The sequence below is a fragment of the Staurois parvus genome, unplaced genomic scaffold (assembly GCF_062004578.1).
Source record: "Staurois parvus isolate SC_StPar_1 unplaced genomic scaffold, SC_StPar_1.0 ptg000120l, whole genome shotgun sequence".
NCBI lineage: Eukaryota > Metazoa > Chordata > Amphibia > Anura > Ranidae > Staurois > Staurois parvus.
This window is the reverse complement of record NW_028317916.1, coordinates 2,330,817-2,346,325: the sequence shown is the minus strand read 5'-3', so window position 1 is coordinate 2,346,325 and position 15,509 is coordinate 2,330,817. Positions and strand designations below refer to the sequence as shown.

Below are 15,509 nucleotides of genomic sequence, written 5' to 3'. Positions count from 1 at the left end.
TCTGTTGGCTCCTCCTTAGGCCTTTTGTGCAGAGCACATCATCAGAGGGGAAGCCAACAGTAGCATGACAGACCTCCATTCAATATATAGGCTGGTGTGGCAATCGCGTGTGCGCATATCAGCGCCGCCATTTTATTGAGGTCCACGGAGTGCGCATGTGCGACTCCGCGGGCGCCTTTTTGCCATAGATAAAGTGAATGTTTAATTTCCCTGTTAGAGGGAGATGTGAGCACTGCTTCTGTCACCCGAAAAGGATGATACAAATCGTCAGTGACAGCAGGGCGGCATTAAGAGTAGCAGATACGATCTGGTATATATTAAAGATGCCCCTCTAAGTGGTTATTTGATTTTTATGGCTATATAAGGAAGAAGTATAATAAGTGCTTTTTAAATAGAAGTTTTAAAATATATATCAATGGCAAAAGAGCGATAATTAAAAACACCAGCCGAATAAAATAATAATAATAAAATTGACAATACCATAATATGAAATAATCATAAAAAATCAATAATATATATGAACACATAAATAATGAATAAGATCCTAGATGCGTCTATAAAAGTGCAGCTAAATTCATATAAAGGACCAAAGATGAATAATAAACAAGTATCAAAAGTCCATATGACATAAACATAAAATGTCCATGATATGTATATAAAAATAGAACTAAAATGTATAATGTTAAAAGATGTGTAAATAAATAAAAAAATATATATATTTTTATATACACTGTCATATCAAGGGTAGAGTCCGTATTGGTTATAATATATAAGGGATACAAAATATGCATAAATTATCCCCTACTTTAACTATTTGCGATAAAACAACAAATCTTTACGGTTAGGAAACAGTGTAATGTTTTTGGGGGTTCCACATTAATAAGCACAGCACCATTTTCAAGCAATATGGGGAAGAAAAAGGATCTCTCTGCTGCCGAAAAGAGTGAAATAGTTCAATGCCTTGGACGAGGTATGAAAACATTAGATATTTCACGAAAACTTAAGCGTGATCATCGCACTATTAAGAGATTTGTGGCTGATTCAGAGCACAGACGGGTTCGTGCAGATAAAGGCACATTGAGGAAGATTTCTGCCAGATCCATGCATCGGATCAAGAGAGCAGCTGCTAAAATACCATTACATAGCAGCAAAGAGATATTTGAAGCTGCTGGTGCCTCTGGAGTCCCACGGACATCAAGGTGTACTCCAGAGTCTTGCAACTGTGCATAAAACTTCTATTCGGCCACCAATAACCAATGCTCACAAGCAGAAACGGCTGCATTGGGCAGAAAAATACATGAAGACTAATTTTCAAACAGTCCTGTTCACTGATGAGTGCCGTGCAACCCTGGATGGTCCAGATGGATAGAGTAGTGGATGGTTGGTGGACGGCCACCCTGTTCCTACAAGGCTGCAACGTCAGCAAGGCGGTGGTGGAGTCGTGTTTTGGGCCGGAATCATGGGAACAGAGCTGGTCGGCCCCTTTAGGGTCCCCGAAGGTGAAAGGGGGTCTCTGCAAAGTATGTGGAGTTTGACTGACCACTTTCTTCCCTAGTACAGAATGAAGAACTATGCTTTCTGTAATAAAATCATCTTCATGCATGACAATGCACCATCTCATGCTGCAAAGAATACCTCTGCATCAATGGCTGCAATGGGGATAAAAGGAGAGAGAGTCATGGTGTGGCCTCCATCCTCCCCTGACCTCAATCCTATTGAGAACCTTTGGAGCATCCTCAAGCAAAAGATCTATGAGGGTGGGAGGCAGTTTACATCCAAACAGCAGCTTAAGGCTATTCTGACATCTTGCAAACAAATTCAAGCAGAAATTGTCCAAAAACTCACAAGTTCAATGTATGCAAGACTTGTGAAGCCTCTATCAAATAAGGGGTCCTATGTTACAATGTAACATGACCTGTTAAAATGTTTAAAAAGTTAAAATGTTGTTAAAAGTTTGATTGAAATAGCTTTTGATTTCAGTAAATATGCTGCAAACACAACAAATGACAATTTTCAGTTCTTTACAACCTATAAAGTGTTTTGAAACTTACTGTGCGTAATAATTTGGAACAGTGCATTGTAAGTTTTTTATGTTTAAAAAAAAAAAAATACTGTTATCATTAGGAAGTTTGTTCAATAAAATTTGAATTGTACTCTTAATAGTTGATAACATGAGAATTCTGCTGACTGTTATTTACATCAATTATTTAGGTAAATGAGAAAAATATAATTTGCATAATAATTTGGAACACAGTGTATTTTATTGGTTCTCTCAACAACAGTTCACTGTCATCCACTGTGGTTACATTGGCCCCCCTCAGCACACACAGCATTAGGCCTGAACACTACAGCCCTGGCAAACAGACAATACCTGATGTCTCAAAAAACATAGCCATGCTCTTGAGAGTTTATGGCATAAGACTAAGACCCAGCAAGACTTCGACCAATATAAATCTGCCCTTCAAAAATACAATTCCTGTCTCTCGTTAACACCTCATGCAATCCCCATCAACTCTTTTCTACCTTTAACTCTCTACTTCGTCCTTCTTTACCTCCACCCACTAACTCACTCACTGCCCAGGAGATTGTTAATCACTTCAAAAATAAGATTGATACAATTCGTGACGAGATATCCACTGTACAGATATCTCCCTCACCCTACACTCCTTGTCCACCTGCACAATCTACACTTCCCTTGTTTAACCCAGCTACTATAGAGGAGGTTGGTAAACTTTTTTTCTAAAGCCCTCCTAATCACCTGTCCCCTGGACCCTGTTCCCTCGCAAATGCTTCGGTCAGCTCTGAGGAAGAAGGCTTGTCCTTCGAAACGCGTCAGCTGTACTGAGTGGCTTCCTCCATGATGGGATTCGCATTTGCATCTTGCCTTTAAAGTCCCTTTGAGGGCTTACATGCCTGTTTTTATTCGCTGTTTGTGAGTACCATTCTTTTATTCAATAAATTTTGGTTACTGAGGTAATGCGCAAGGTTGGTGCGCTTCTTTTTGTTGTTCTTCCTCACAGTTTCGTTTGGGCTTCCCCAGCCTTGGTGTGGAGCTGCACGACCTTGTCTATTTCGGTGGTTCCTTCCTTTTTTGGAGTTTGTTCCATCTACTCACCACCGGTCTGGGTCCTGGAGCGCAGGAGATATCGCATTTTTTTTTTTTTACTAACAGACATATCAGACTAGATGTCACACCACTTCCTAAGACTCAATCTATCCAAAACTGAGCTCACAATATTTCCTCCCCCATGTGCCTCTTTCCCTGATTTATTGATCAGGATCAATAGCACCACTATCAACCCATCCCCGCATGCCAGGGTACTAGGGATAACCCTGGATTCTGAGCTATCCTTTCAGGCCCACATCCAATCCCTTTCCAAATCATGCCGCCTCAACCTTCACAACATCTCCAGAATACACCCCTTTTTAAACAGTGATACCACAAAGTTCCTAATTCACTCCCTAGTTATCTCTCGCCTTGACTACTGCAACTCCCTCCTCACTGGCTTACCTTTACATAGACTATCCCCTCTCCAGTCCATCATGAATACTGCTGCCAGGCTCATCCACCTTACCAACCGTTCAGTGTCTTCTACCCCTCTCTGCCAATCCCTCCATTGACTTCCACTCACTAAACGAATAAAATTCAAAATACTAACAACTTACAAAGCCATCCACAACTCTGGCCCTGCTACATCACTAACCTGGTCTCAAAATATCAACCAAACCGCTCTCTTCGATCCTCCCAAGACCCTCTGCTCTCTAGTTTCCATGTCACCTCCTCCCATGCTCACCTCTAGGACTTCTCCCATCCTATGGAACTCCCTACCCAACTCTGCCTGGCTATCTCCTAATCTATCCACCTTTAGACGATGCCTGAAAACCTTTCTTTTTAAAGAAGCCTATCCTGCTTCTAACTAGTAAACTGCCTTTTATTTCCTCCATCAGCTCATACCCCACAGCTATTACCTTTTGTATCACTTAACCCTTCCTCCTAGATTGTAAGCTCTAATGAGCAGGGCCCTCTGTTTCCTCTTGTACCAAATTGTATTGTAACTGTTATGTCTACCTTCATTTTGTAAAGCGCTGCGCAAACTGTTGGCACTATATAAATTCTGTATAATAATAAAAAAGAGAAGAAAAGGGGTGTCCTGATCAATAGCCAACATCCCCAGAATTACAATATAAATAAAGGGAAAAGACCCCCTATAGGACTTGGGACTTAATATAAATATATATTATAAATATATATAAATATTTATCGAATTAATTAGCAGAGGCTGCGAGCCAGGCCTTCTCTTCCGACATCAGGGCCCGACCTCACAAATGCTCTTCTGGAAGAATGGTGAAAACATTCCCATAGGTTCTCTCTGCCCTGCAGAAACCACCTTTTGAACCCATCAAGGAAATTCCAATAGATGATCTCCCCTGCAAAGTGGCCTTCTTGGTTGCTATCTTGTTTGTGTCTCTAAGCTTGCGGTTCTCTGTTTTAAGAAGCCATTCCTCACAAAAACATGGTAGTCTCATACCTGTCTAGACCATATTTTCTTCCTAAGGTGTTAACAGTCTTCTGGCTCAATGAAGACATATTCTTTTCATCTTTGTGACCTACTCTAAAGTACTCAAAAGAAATTGCACTTCACTGCCTACACAAAGTTAGATCCATCAAAATGCACCTCAAAGCAACAGCTGCTATCAAGAAGACAGACTCCCTATTCACCCTACCATTGCTAAGATAAGAAAACTACTCCTATGCTTTTATGCTCTCACTCCATCAGGTTGGTTGGTGTTTCCTGGGCATTCCAGCACCCAGCCTCTCTAACTTAGTGTTGTAAGACTGCAACCTCTGTTCATACCTTTTCAAAGTTCTACCAGGTAGACATTCAGTCTTCTGCAGAAGCAGGTTTTGGCCTCAAAGTTCTTGCAGCAGCAGTCTGAAGTTTGATCTGTTGACCCTTGTTGTTGGACCTGTTGGCACATTTCTGTTTTCCTGGTCGTTGCCCACCTATCTCATTCATTGCTTGGGGATCTCCCAGTTTCTATGAATACTCAGTCTGTGTCCTGTACTGTACAATAAGATAATAGAAATTTTGACTTGCAAATTCCATATCTTTGAGTGCAGTATGGGACACAGGTCACCATCCCTTCTATTCCTGGGTTACTTAGCATTAATTGCTACAAAACTGAGGACTCAGGTAATGGCATAGGGTTATAGAGGAGGCACCTAGGGGAGCATGTATTCAAATGCTTGCCAGTGTCCAGTCAGCTGAAGGTACCTAGGTTCTATGAATAGTCAGCCTGTTCACTGTACTGTATGCGAATATATGGAATTTACAGGCTAGTCAAAATTTCCTTTTTTGTAGATGTTTTTTTCACAGGAGATTGTGATGTGATTGTGGAGAAGCTGTACATACTGCACTTCCTTTAACCACTTGCCTACCAGGCACTTATACCCCCTTCCTTACCAGGCCAATTTTCAGCTTTCAGCGCTGCCGCACTTTGATTGACAATTGCGCGGTCATGCAACATTGTACCCATATGAAATTTTGATCATTTTTTTCTCACAAATAGAGCTTTCTTTTGGTGGTATTTAATCGCCACTGTGCGCTTTACTTTTTGCGCTATAAATAAAAAAAGTGCAAAAAAATTTGAAAAAAAAAAAGTTTGTTTCTTTTATAAAATTTTTCAAACAGGTATTTTTTCTCCTTCACTGATGTACGTTGAGGCAGCACTGATGGGCACTGATAGGCGGAACTGATGGGCACTGATAGGCAGCACTAAAGGGCACTGATAGGCAGTACTAATGAGGTGTCACGGATAGGCGGCACTGATAGACAGTACTAATTAGGGGTCACGGATAGGCGGCACTAATATGCAGCACTGATAGGCGGCACTGATTATGGGTACTGATAGACGGCACTGACTGGCATCACTGCTGGGCACTGACTGGCGGCACTGACTGGCACAACCCCTGGGCACTGACTGGTGGCACTGACTGGAAGCACTGCTGGGCAGCACTGGTGGGTGGCACTGGTGGGCAGCACTGATGGGTGGCACTGGTGGGCACAGGTGGGTGGCACTGGTGGGCACAGGTGGGTGGGCACAGGTGGGTGGCACTGCTGGGCACATGTAGGTGGAACTTCTGGGCACAGGTGGGGGCACTGCTGGGCACGGATGGGCGGAGCTAGTGGGCGCACTGCTGGGCGGAACTTGCGGGTGTCACTGCTGGGCACCGATCATCAGGGCACTGATCATCAGTGCCCTGATGATCGGTGCCGATCCCCGCTCTGACAACTGCCGGTTCTCGGCAGTACTTTCCTCACGATCTGACAGCGTGAGGAAAGTGCAGCCGAGAACCGGCACTTGCATTTCACTGTGATCAGCGTGTCATTGGACACCGCTGATCACGTGGTAAAAGGCCGCTGTGATTGGCCTTTTACCACATCACGTGATCAGCTGTGTCCGTAGGACACAGCGATCACGGAGATCGCCGGGTGCGCGCCCCCTGGGGCGCGCAGGAGAGCGCGTTCTGGGAGGACGTCATATGACGTCCACTCAGAACTGGCCGGCCGCAGTGCAGCCGTCATTCGGCTATCTGCGGTCGGCAGGTAGTTAAGATAGTGAGTTAGGAAATAGGGCATGATGGGGACATGTAGGGTTTTTACATTTCATATTACAAGTTCTACTCCACTCAAACGGCATTGCTCTTGTTCGGGCATCTGCAATAACATAATGAGAACATAGCTAGTCATTACAGTCACATTTTGGAAACCTGTAATGTTGAGTAGAAAGGAGCAAAACTGGAAAATGTGAAATACATTACAGTCAATGGGGAAGGGAAAAATGTAAGTATTTTTTAGTGGATTTTAAGCGTGCTTTTAATGACTTCTGAATATGACTGAGTACTACTACTAGCTATACCATGACGTAGATAAATCAGAACCTTTACAAACACATACTATTTATTAACGGGAGTGTGTATGTGTTGCAGCATGAAACTCTGAATTGCTCACGTAAAGCTTTAATTGTTTTTTTTTCACACTAGTTAACACTTGGGAAACAGCACAAGTTTGTCCAACGTGCATACAGTGCAAATGCTTGCAGAGCAGTTTTCATACTGTATATTATTGCTCACAGAGTAAAATTTTAATTTTTATCAGGTATAGAGTACCAGTTACTATCTTATGTATGCTTGGGTTAGTTGTGCATTGCTTGTTTACTTTAACTAGTTGCATTGAAACAAACTTCACATGACTGTTATGTCTAAATATCAATAATGCAAGTTTGGTATTGGAATATTTCTGATATATAGACATCATTAGATTTAATTTTAAAAAAATAAGATTTAATACAGTATTTAAATTGAGAAAATCCCTTTAAATTTCTCATGCTAAACTATCCATTTATGTTGTAAACTGCTTTAACTTTGTGTATTCACTGCTTTGTATTTAGATACTAGTAAATATCCCCACAAGTGAGATTCATGGCCAAATGTAGACATTAGATGTAATGTTGGGAGATGTTAAAATAACAACCCAATGAAAAATTTAGTGCAGTACCAGCAAATGAGCTTCTAATGTGCTTATGCATTGCTAGAAGCCTGTTATAGACCTACAATCAACAGGTCATTTGCCCAAATTGCTGTCTATTTACAATTCATAAATAAATTCTCGAATTTTCCCTTGAAAGTTTAACTTTCTGTTAAAGCCAGTGCAGTACTCTGGAGAAGATTAGATATAATGTGAATATGAGAAAACGGGATGACCACCAGGTTTGTGCTAACAGATTTCCAACTTTGCCACTGAACTTATAAAAGGTCATCTATAGCTGGGTGAATAGCTTATTATGTCACTGACCTTAGAGAAAACTACATGTGTTTTCTGCTAAAGACCTATTTGTATCACTATGCAGTTTAAGCATTTGTTTTAAGTGTGTTTTGATTGATTGAGTATGTATGTAGTTGAATAAAACTGGTGATTTCGTGTAATGTTTTGTTGAGTGTTTAACTAAAGGCAAAACTTTTATGTGGTTTTGAAAAGAGTGGAGATAGATTAGAACACCTGTCAGGTTTTTATTGCTGTCTGTGTCCCCGTTGGGAAGATTCACCCTCTCTATTTGTCCTGTTTACCATTATCATTGAAAGTGGAAGTAAAAGAAAATCCCAAATGTTTTGTTGTCCCCAGAAATGTAATAGAGGGGAAATATTCCAAAGTAGACACTGGTCTGGTGACCTTGGGTCCCAAGGGATTCCTTTAATTTGTATGGTTTTCTTCTCACTTCCTGTTTTGGCTATGGGACAGGAAGTGAAGATATACCTCCCCAATGGGACACAGACGTTTTTGTTTTTTTTATTGCTTTTAAAACTGCACTGTATGTTCATGTAAGTGTACTATGTTTGACATTGAGAAGCGGGTCTGTGTTATTTATTGGTAAAGTAAACTGTGCTATGGGCAGGCTGTCATATTATCTCTGTTTCCTTCATCAAAGAGTAGTACTGAACTCAAAGTACTTGTCTGGAGGGCTTTAATGCCGATGAACTAAATCCTTTTAGTTTGCCAATAAATGGCATCACTTAAACCTTGGGGGTTTTTTTCTTCTAAATTCTTATATGTAATCATGTAGAATGTTTAAGGCAGTGATAATTGTTGCCACTAATTTATGTACTGTGATATGATATGTCATGAATCAGGAGATTTATGTGTCAGAAAACCATACACAATACTGATGTCCACTAATGTGTGTTTATACTATTGAAATGTTTAACCTTGGATTTCACCTTTCACTTTCAAATAGGTCTTTATCTGATCGCACATGCTTTTTAAAATGTTACTGTGTTTTTGATAGCATACATAAATGTTTAATATTATTGTCTGATTTGTAGTAATTATTTTTTTAAATATTATAGGTTCCTCTTTTATAATGTTTTATATTAGATGACTGAGTTCTAAAGACTACACATTTAAAAAGTAACTTTAAAACTGTGAAATAAAATCAAACTGTTATGATTTTTGACAGGACTATGAATCTGTTTATTTGCAGCTAATGTATACATACATATAGGCCAAGGATACAAATGCTATTCATTGTTTCAAGGCAAGTGTGAAATTATCTTTTTTTCATGTCACTGAAGAGAGGGTACTATGCATAAAAATGATCTGAATCCCTAGCAATGTTACCAGTGATCTTTAATTTAATTAACCTCTACTTGTCCCAGCAGTCCCATTTACAGAGAAGTGCACTTAATTATAATACTGTTTTACAGAATCACAAGTTGTTTATCTACTTTAGTATGACTTGACATTAGAAGGAATGTTATCATTGGAAATGTAGCCATACGTATATAGATTTTCAGCGTTCTGGACTACAGTTTATAGGAGGGGGGACACATGGATCATATTAATATAGTATTTTCCTATACTTACATTTGATCGGATACTGTTTGGGTTTCATGTTGCTCAGTAGTGACCTCAGGGTTTAATTGTCAATCAAAGGTGTTCCTCTCAGCCCTCCCTTCCCTAACCCATCTTGCCTTTTGACATCATTCCATCCATCAGTGTTATAAACCCACCCATTCTTTATGCAACGTCCATCAGCTCCAGAACAGTCCTTCCACTGCACAGGAGAGATGGAATAAGCTCACCTCTCATTTTCTTTCCCGCTAACCATTTCATTCTGAGACAGAGCTGAAGTCATTTGAGAATGTTCCAAGTCCTTTTTTTTCCCGTAGTTTTTAATTTCATATCACAGTAGCTGATCAGACTCCCAGGAAGCATTGTAGGCTTCAGATGCACAGAATATTATGAAGTCTTTTGGTTGTTTTTTAATGCTAACATAGCAGTCTTTTTTAATTTCTCATGGGATTTTCTGTGCTAACATTGATATGCTGTGAAGGTTTTTCTTTTAATATGAACACCTTGTTCCCGGACGTCTGTTTTCTTGCTCCTGTCATCTTGCTGCTTGTGACACCTGAAGCAACTACTTCGTGGTGGTAAGTCTTTAGCTCTGGTGCTAAGTACATGAATTGCTGGTTACTGGCTGATACTTTTTTTTTTTTTTTTTGTTAATGCATCAACATAAATAGAGTCAATTATATGCTATAGCTTGTAGAACTATTTTATTCCTCTCAACTCATTCCTTTGTATGACACTAGAATTTTAAACAGAAACAGTCATGCAAATGTGGCAGAAAGTTTAATCTGTCTATTGATGTACTTATTTATTATTTTCACTGTTAACTATAGGAGATGTCTCAACATAGAATGTAACTTTAAAATACTGCATTGCTTTCTTACCAGCTGTGCATGTAATGTGTGAGTTATAGTGATTCAATGTTTGCTTGAAACAGTGATTTTAATAACCTTACTTAGGTTTTTGGGCTTGACTGTATGCTGTAATTGTACATTAGACATGCAGGTTATGTCTTGGTGAATTCATCATTATCCTTTGTGCTGTAAAATAATAAATGAAAACGCTGTATCTGTATACCTTTTTAGATTATGCATTTGTTTTGGTAGCTGTATAACCTGTCTTTTAGTTACAGCTTTGTAGAGAATACTCAGCAGCTCATCATTACTTTTGATAAGAGAAAAATGTATTGCATGCACTAAGTAATACTTTCGCTACACAAATCCAGCTCAGATGATTCATAGCTGAGTCACGGGAGCATTGTCACTGCTTGCCAGATGTAATCCAATTGGATGGCAATTCAAAAATTATATTTGGCTATTCTTGCTTGTAAGACGCATACCATCCTATACATCATCCATACAAGCAAGATGACTTTCTTCACTTATTTCTCAGCATTTACTTTAACTATTTCAGGCTGCATAAACTCTTTGATGTATTTTCTTTAGCAGTTTGTATTCTAGAGGAGCAACCTTTTTTACCCCCAAGGAATCTTTGAAATAATTTTAACCCCTGTTAAAATCAATTAGCCAATGGGGGTCAGTAGGAAAAATGCACCTTACATTGGTGTTTGGTTGGAAGAATGCTCCCCTTACAGTGATGGTCAGAATGCTACCCTTACAGACAGATAAAAAGATCATTGGTGTCATGCTGCTAGCTCTTTCATGTGGCATTGAGCCAGGAAATATGCAGGCACCATCAAATGGGATGTCAATCAACCACAGTTCAAGGAAACCCTAGCAACCTCTGAAGTTCTAGAGAACCCTGATTGGGAAGGACTTCTATATTGTGCATAAAGCCCTCGGCTAAAAGAAACAAGATACTAGATTGTATAAATTGTTCGATTTAGTACATAGGTTTCAGAAAAAGATATGGTAATTTTATTTCAAAATAGGTGGTCTCAGGTAATTGCATTATTGCACTTGATGGGGTTTCTGTGTATTAACTAAAGTGCATTTCTATTGTTGCTTGAGAGAGTTTATAAAGAAAAGCAGAATAATAAGTGTTTTTTTTTCTGGATTTTGTCCTTTTTGATTCTCAGTTTTTTTCCAGATTATAAAACTTTCAAATAGAGCTTAACAGTGAACAGCATGGTGCAAAGTAGAAATTTAGGGTAAAATGCAGCAAAACTGGAGAAACATATGGTTCTATCCTGGAAGAGATTCCTTAATTCACAATTTCTAAGGGGTTGTTCCCAGTAAAGTAGCGTGGCATATATTATCAGCAAAGTCTTTGGCAAAAAATAAATAAAACATTGAAAGTTTTGTCTTATTTTCATTATATTGCCCAAGTCACCTTTATAGTCAATACTGATGGAATATATTAATAACTGGCTTTTTAATAAGTCCCTTTTGAATAGCCCTTGATTTTCAGACTACTTCTGAAAGTATAGTTGTGGTTTAATATGCTAGCACAATAAAAGAATATACGTTAATTGTGTGTGGCTTCTTCTATCCTACAGGAGCAAGAACAGGAATTTTCTACAAGCAATAAGGTGGTCTCACTCTATCTGCTGCATTTTTAACCAGGGGTATGAGACTGTAGGGATCAGGGGATTTAGGCAAGCTGATATTTTGACTAGAGTCCCCAAGAAACTCCATCCATAGCTGAATTACCAGCTTTGTTAGCTCTAAAGGCTGCCTAAAATTTTGGCCTTTTTGACTGTATATTTAACTATAAACTAGTCACATACACTAAAAAAAATTGGAACTGTAAGGGTGGGGTAATGTCCTAAAGGGTTTAAAGATAAATTTGTGAGAAGCCTTTTAAGGTGCCTTTGCAGTGTGTTTTCTAATCAGGAACATCTGGGCACAGATGATGTAATCTCCCTTTTTAAGACTCTTCTTTAATAATATGCTTCTGGATACATGCAATGCTTGTTCATGCTAAAGTTTTCATCAGACTTTAATCAGACTTTTACATGTAGTTTTTTGGTTTCTGATGTTCTTGTCATTGTGAACAACTTTATTTGTTTGAGTTAGTTTATACATTAGTGTAAGGTGATCGCTCACTAGTTGAGTATGTTATGTGTACCTGTCTTTCTTCATACTTTCATTTGCATTGTGTTGAATGCCACATAAAGTAAATGTCAGTAGCTCTAAGTAGTTTGCTGTTGTGGCAATTACCTGATTTTTTTTAGAGTAACATAAAGTGAACATATACATTTTTGTACATTTTAAAATCTAGATTCTTAGTCTCGCTATTGTGTGTCCTAAATCAGAACTCCAGCCAAAATAATAAATATTAGAAGCTCCCACAAGTGAGGGGAGCCAAAGCCAAGACTATTTTATTAATCTGTTTTAGCTTACTCTGAGATGTTGAGGTGTTCACAAATATCCCCCTTCTTACAATCTTTATCCAAACAAATAAAACACTCTCATGATATGACACCATTTGAATTGACTTGTTAAAGACTAGAAATTCAATGCTATGCAAGATTCTTGTGTCATTTACCCCAAAGCTGCCAAACATGTTAAACTGGGAGCAAATCTTGGGACACTCCGGTATGGAAAGTGGTAGTATGCAATTTATCAGAAGTATCTGTTAACACCTCTCTAGTCTAAGCCAGTTATAAATGCATGACACATTTAGAATTTGCTAAAATTACACCTATGCGCTTTAGATGCTCTGAATAGCTGGATACTATGTACCACATTTGGTGTGTTTGGCAAATTCCGGATACAGACATAAAATCTCATAAATTAACCAAATCAACAGTAAGGGCCATAATGAGTAAATTCATTAAACAGATCCCTAAACACTAGACAGACTATAACATGTAGCTAACAAGATAGCAATTGCAAAACTCTCAATAGCCATGAGGTTTGTGAAAAGTAAACTAAGTAGGATAATGGTATACTCACTTGAATGCTTGACAAGAAACAGGAGCAGATTGAAAAGACCTGGATAAGTTATAACTCACTAGATAACTAAAAACCTGTGGATAAGGCAAGAGCCTGACATTCTTCTGTCCCTCTTTCCCCTTGTCCATTCACAGAATGTCTTGCATTCGCCTGTGAAAAGAATTCAAGTAGTTTTGTGAATGGACAAGGAAAGAGGTGATGGAGAGTGAGCGTGAGTGAGAGAGAACTGTCGGAAGCTCAGCACTTACATTAGTGTTGGGGATGAAAAAAAATTAAGGGCTCATTCACATGGGTTCTGTGGCCCATACAGTGTCAATGAGCAGCTTCTTTGTGTGGCTGGAGCCACCTCTCCCTGTATAGGGAGGCAGCTACTATATGAACACAGCCACAGGTCCTAATTTGACAGGTGTGTGGGTGAGTGGCCCCAAATGCACCCTGTGTTTGGGGCCATACACTAGCACCTGCAAGCCTATGAAATGAGGATCTGGATTTGTGTACATACAGCCACCATGTTCACATAGCGCAAAATATATTGCCTGCACACAGCTCCAACCATATAAAAAAAAATCTGATTCATACTGTACAGGCCACAGCACCCATGTAAATGAACCCCAATACTTCACACATATAGCTTTACTTATTAACTTAACACAGTTTTATATTTTAGATGTAGCAGTAATTGTGTAAGTTGTGTTGTCTATGTGTCCCCTAATAATGATTAGTGCATTTTTAGTGGAAGTAAAATTTTGTTTTTTTGTTGAGGGGGGGGGGGGGGGTCTGTCAGGCTGTATGGGGCCCTGTGATTTCTAACAGCAGCCCTGCATGCAGTACTTTTTTTTTAAACTCAATGTGGATGCCACCAATCCTTCTGCACACATTCTAGTTCAGCTGCTGGTGTGGACAGGCCTTATGAGTAGTACCTAATGCAGCAGCTATCCTCACATAAGAAAAAATCATTGGAGGTCATTTTTTTGTGCATAGTATGTCCAATTTTTTTTTTCCCTGGATTGTTACTGAAATGAAATTTGGCATGTAGACATCAGAAAAGCACGTTTACATCATTTGGTTGGAAATGCACTCTTAAAGATCATTGTGTCATATATAAACTGTAATATCACATATCTTTAAAACAATAAAAAAAAATTTTAAAGCAATAAAAAAATTAAGCAGCTTGGCTGCAATGACCGCCCTCAATCCAGAGCTGCCCAGCAAAGTACTTCTTTTTCCCTTTTCAATCTTCCAGATTAAATTGCAGCCAGCAATCATTTAGCTCACTTCCTCTAAGCCCAGTCTATCATGAACCCGCTCCAAGCCTGTGACTGGTCAATGAAGAAGCAGCGGCAGCACAGTGCTGTGCCTCTCTAATTTCTTCTACTGTCAGCATGCCCCACATCAGCACATGAAGTGGCTTTGCTCATTTTGCTCCTCTTTGTTTCTCTTGCTTTCGAGCTCTACTGTGCAGGAGACTGCAAAAGGGTGATACTAAGTCAAATTCAGATTTGTATGCTGATTGCATTTTAAAAAGAATCATTTAATAATACAGTATTTCATGAAAAGCTGTTTTATGTTGTGTATTTTATATCTGCCTAAAAGAAAAAAATATGCAGCCAATAGCATCTGTGTTTTTAGAGCCTGTTATACAATTAACAGTTAGAGAGCTATGTGGTTCCTAGGCAACACAGAACATCATTCTGATGCTTTCATGCATACGACCAGTTGTAATGAATCGAAAGGATGATTTATTTTGCATCATAATGAATAATTCTGCATACAGAAGATGTCTAAGATTCATTTATTATTTGACTATAAATGAAGATAAATATATATAGTAGCAATTTGCTTTCTACAATGTCTCTTGTTCATGCATATTCTATTACAATAATATTGAAAGGAAAATTTCTGGCTGACAGGGTACCGCATCCACAAATATTTAACAACTACCCACAAGATTTTTTAAATGGATTTTTACAGTACCACACTCTCATTTTTCATACAAAAAGCACTTTTTATTAGGATCATTTTAAAACCTTTCTGTACATAAACAGTTAATTGTAAAAAGTCAATGGGATATTGCTTATCTTGACTTGCAACCTTCCTATGTAATATCCCTGCTCCTAGTGATTATCTATTTCAATGCATTGTTTTAATTTTGTTGTATGGAAACATACATGCTTCAAATCCACTATTAGATGCTGTGGGGACCTTTCCGTGATGCAGATGCTTACTAACTGACCAGTGTATG

General features: G+C 38.9%; 1 protein-coding gene across 1 annotated transcript in view; it reads left to right on the top strand.

The window, feature by feature from the left end:
• The first annotated feature begins 9,571 nt into the window (after window positions 1-9,571).
• Window positions 9,572-15,509, top strand: part of WNT2 (Wnt family member 2) — a 118,036-nt gene continuing 112,098 nt past the window's right edge. The window contains exon 1 of the mRNA XM_089672095.1: window positions 9,572-9,988. Coding sequence (XP_089528221.1) covers window positions 9,855-9,988 — 134 coding nt within the window. The 5' untranslated portion in view covers window positions 9,572-9,854. The remainder of the gene's footprint in view (window positions 9,989-15,509) is intronic.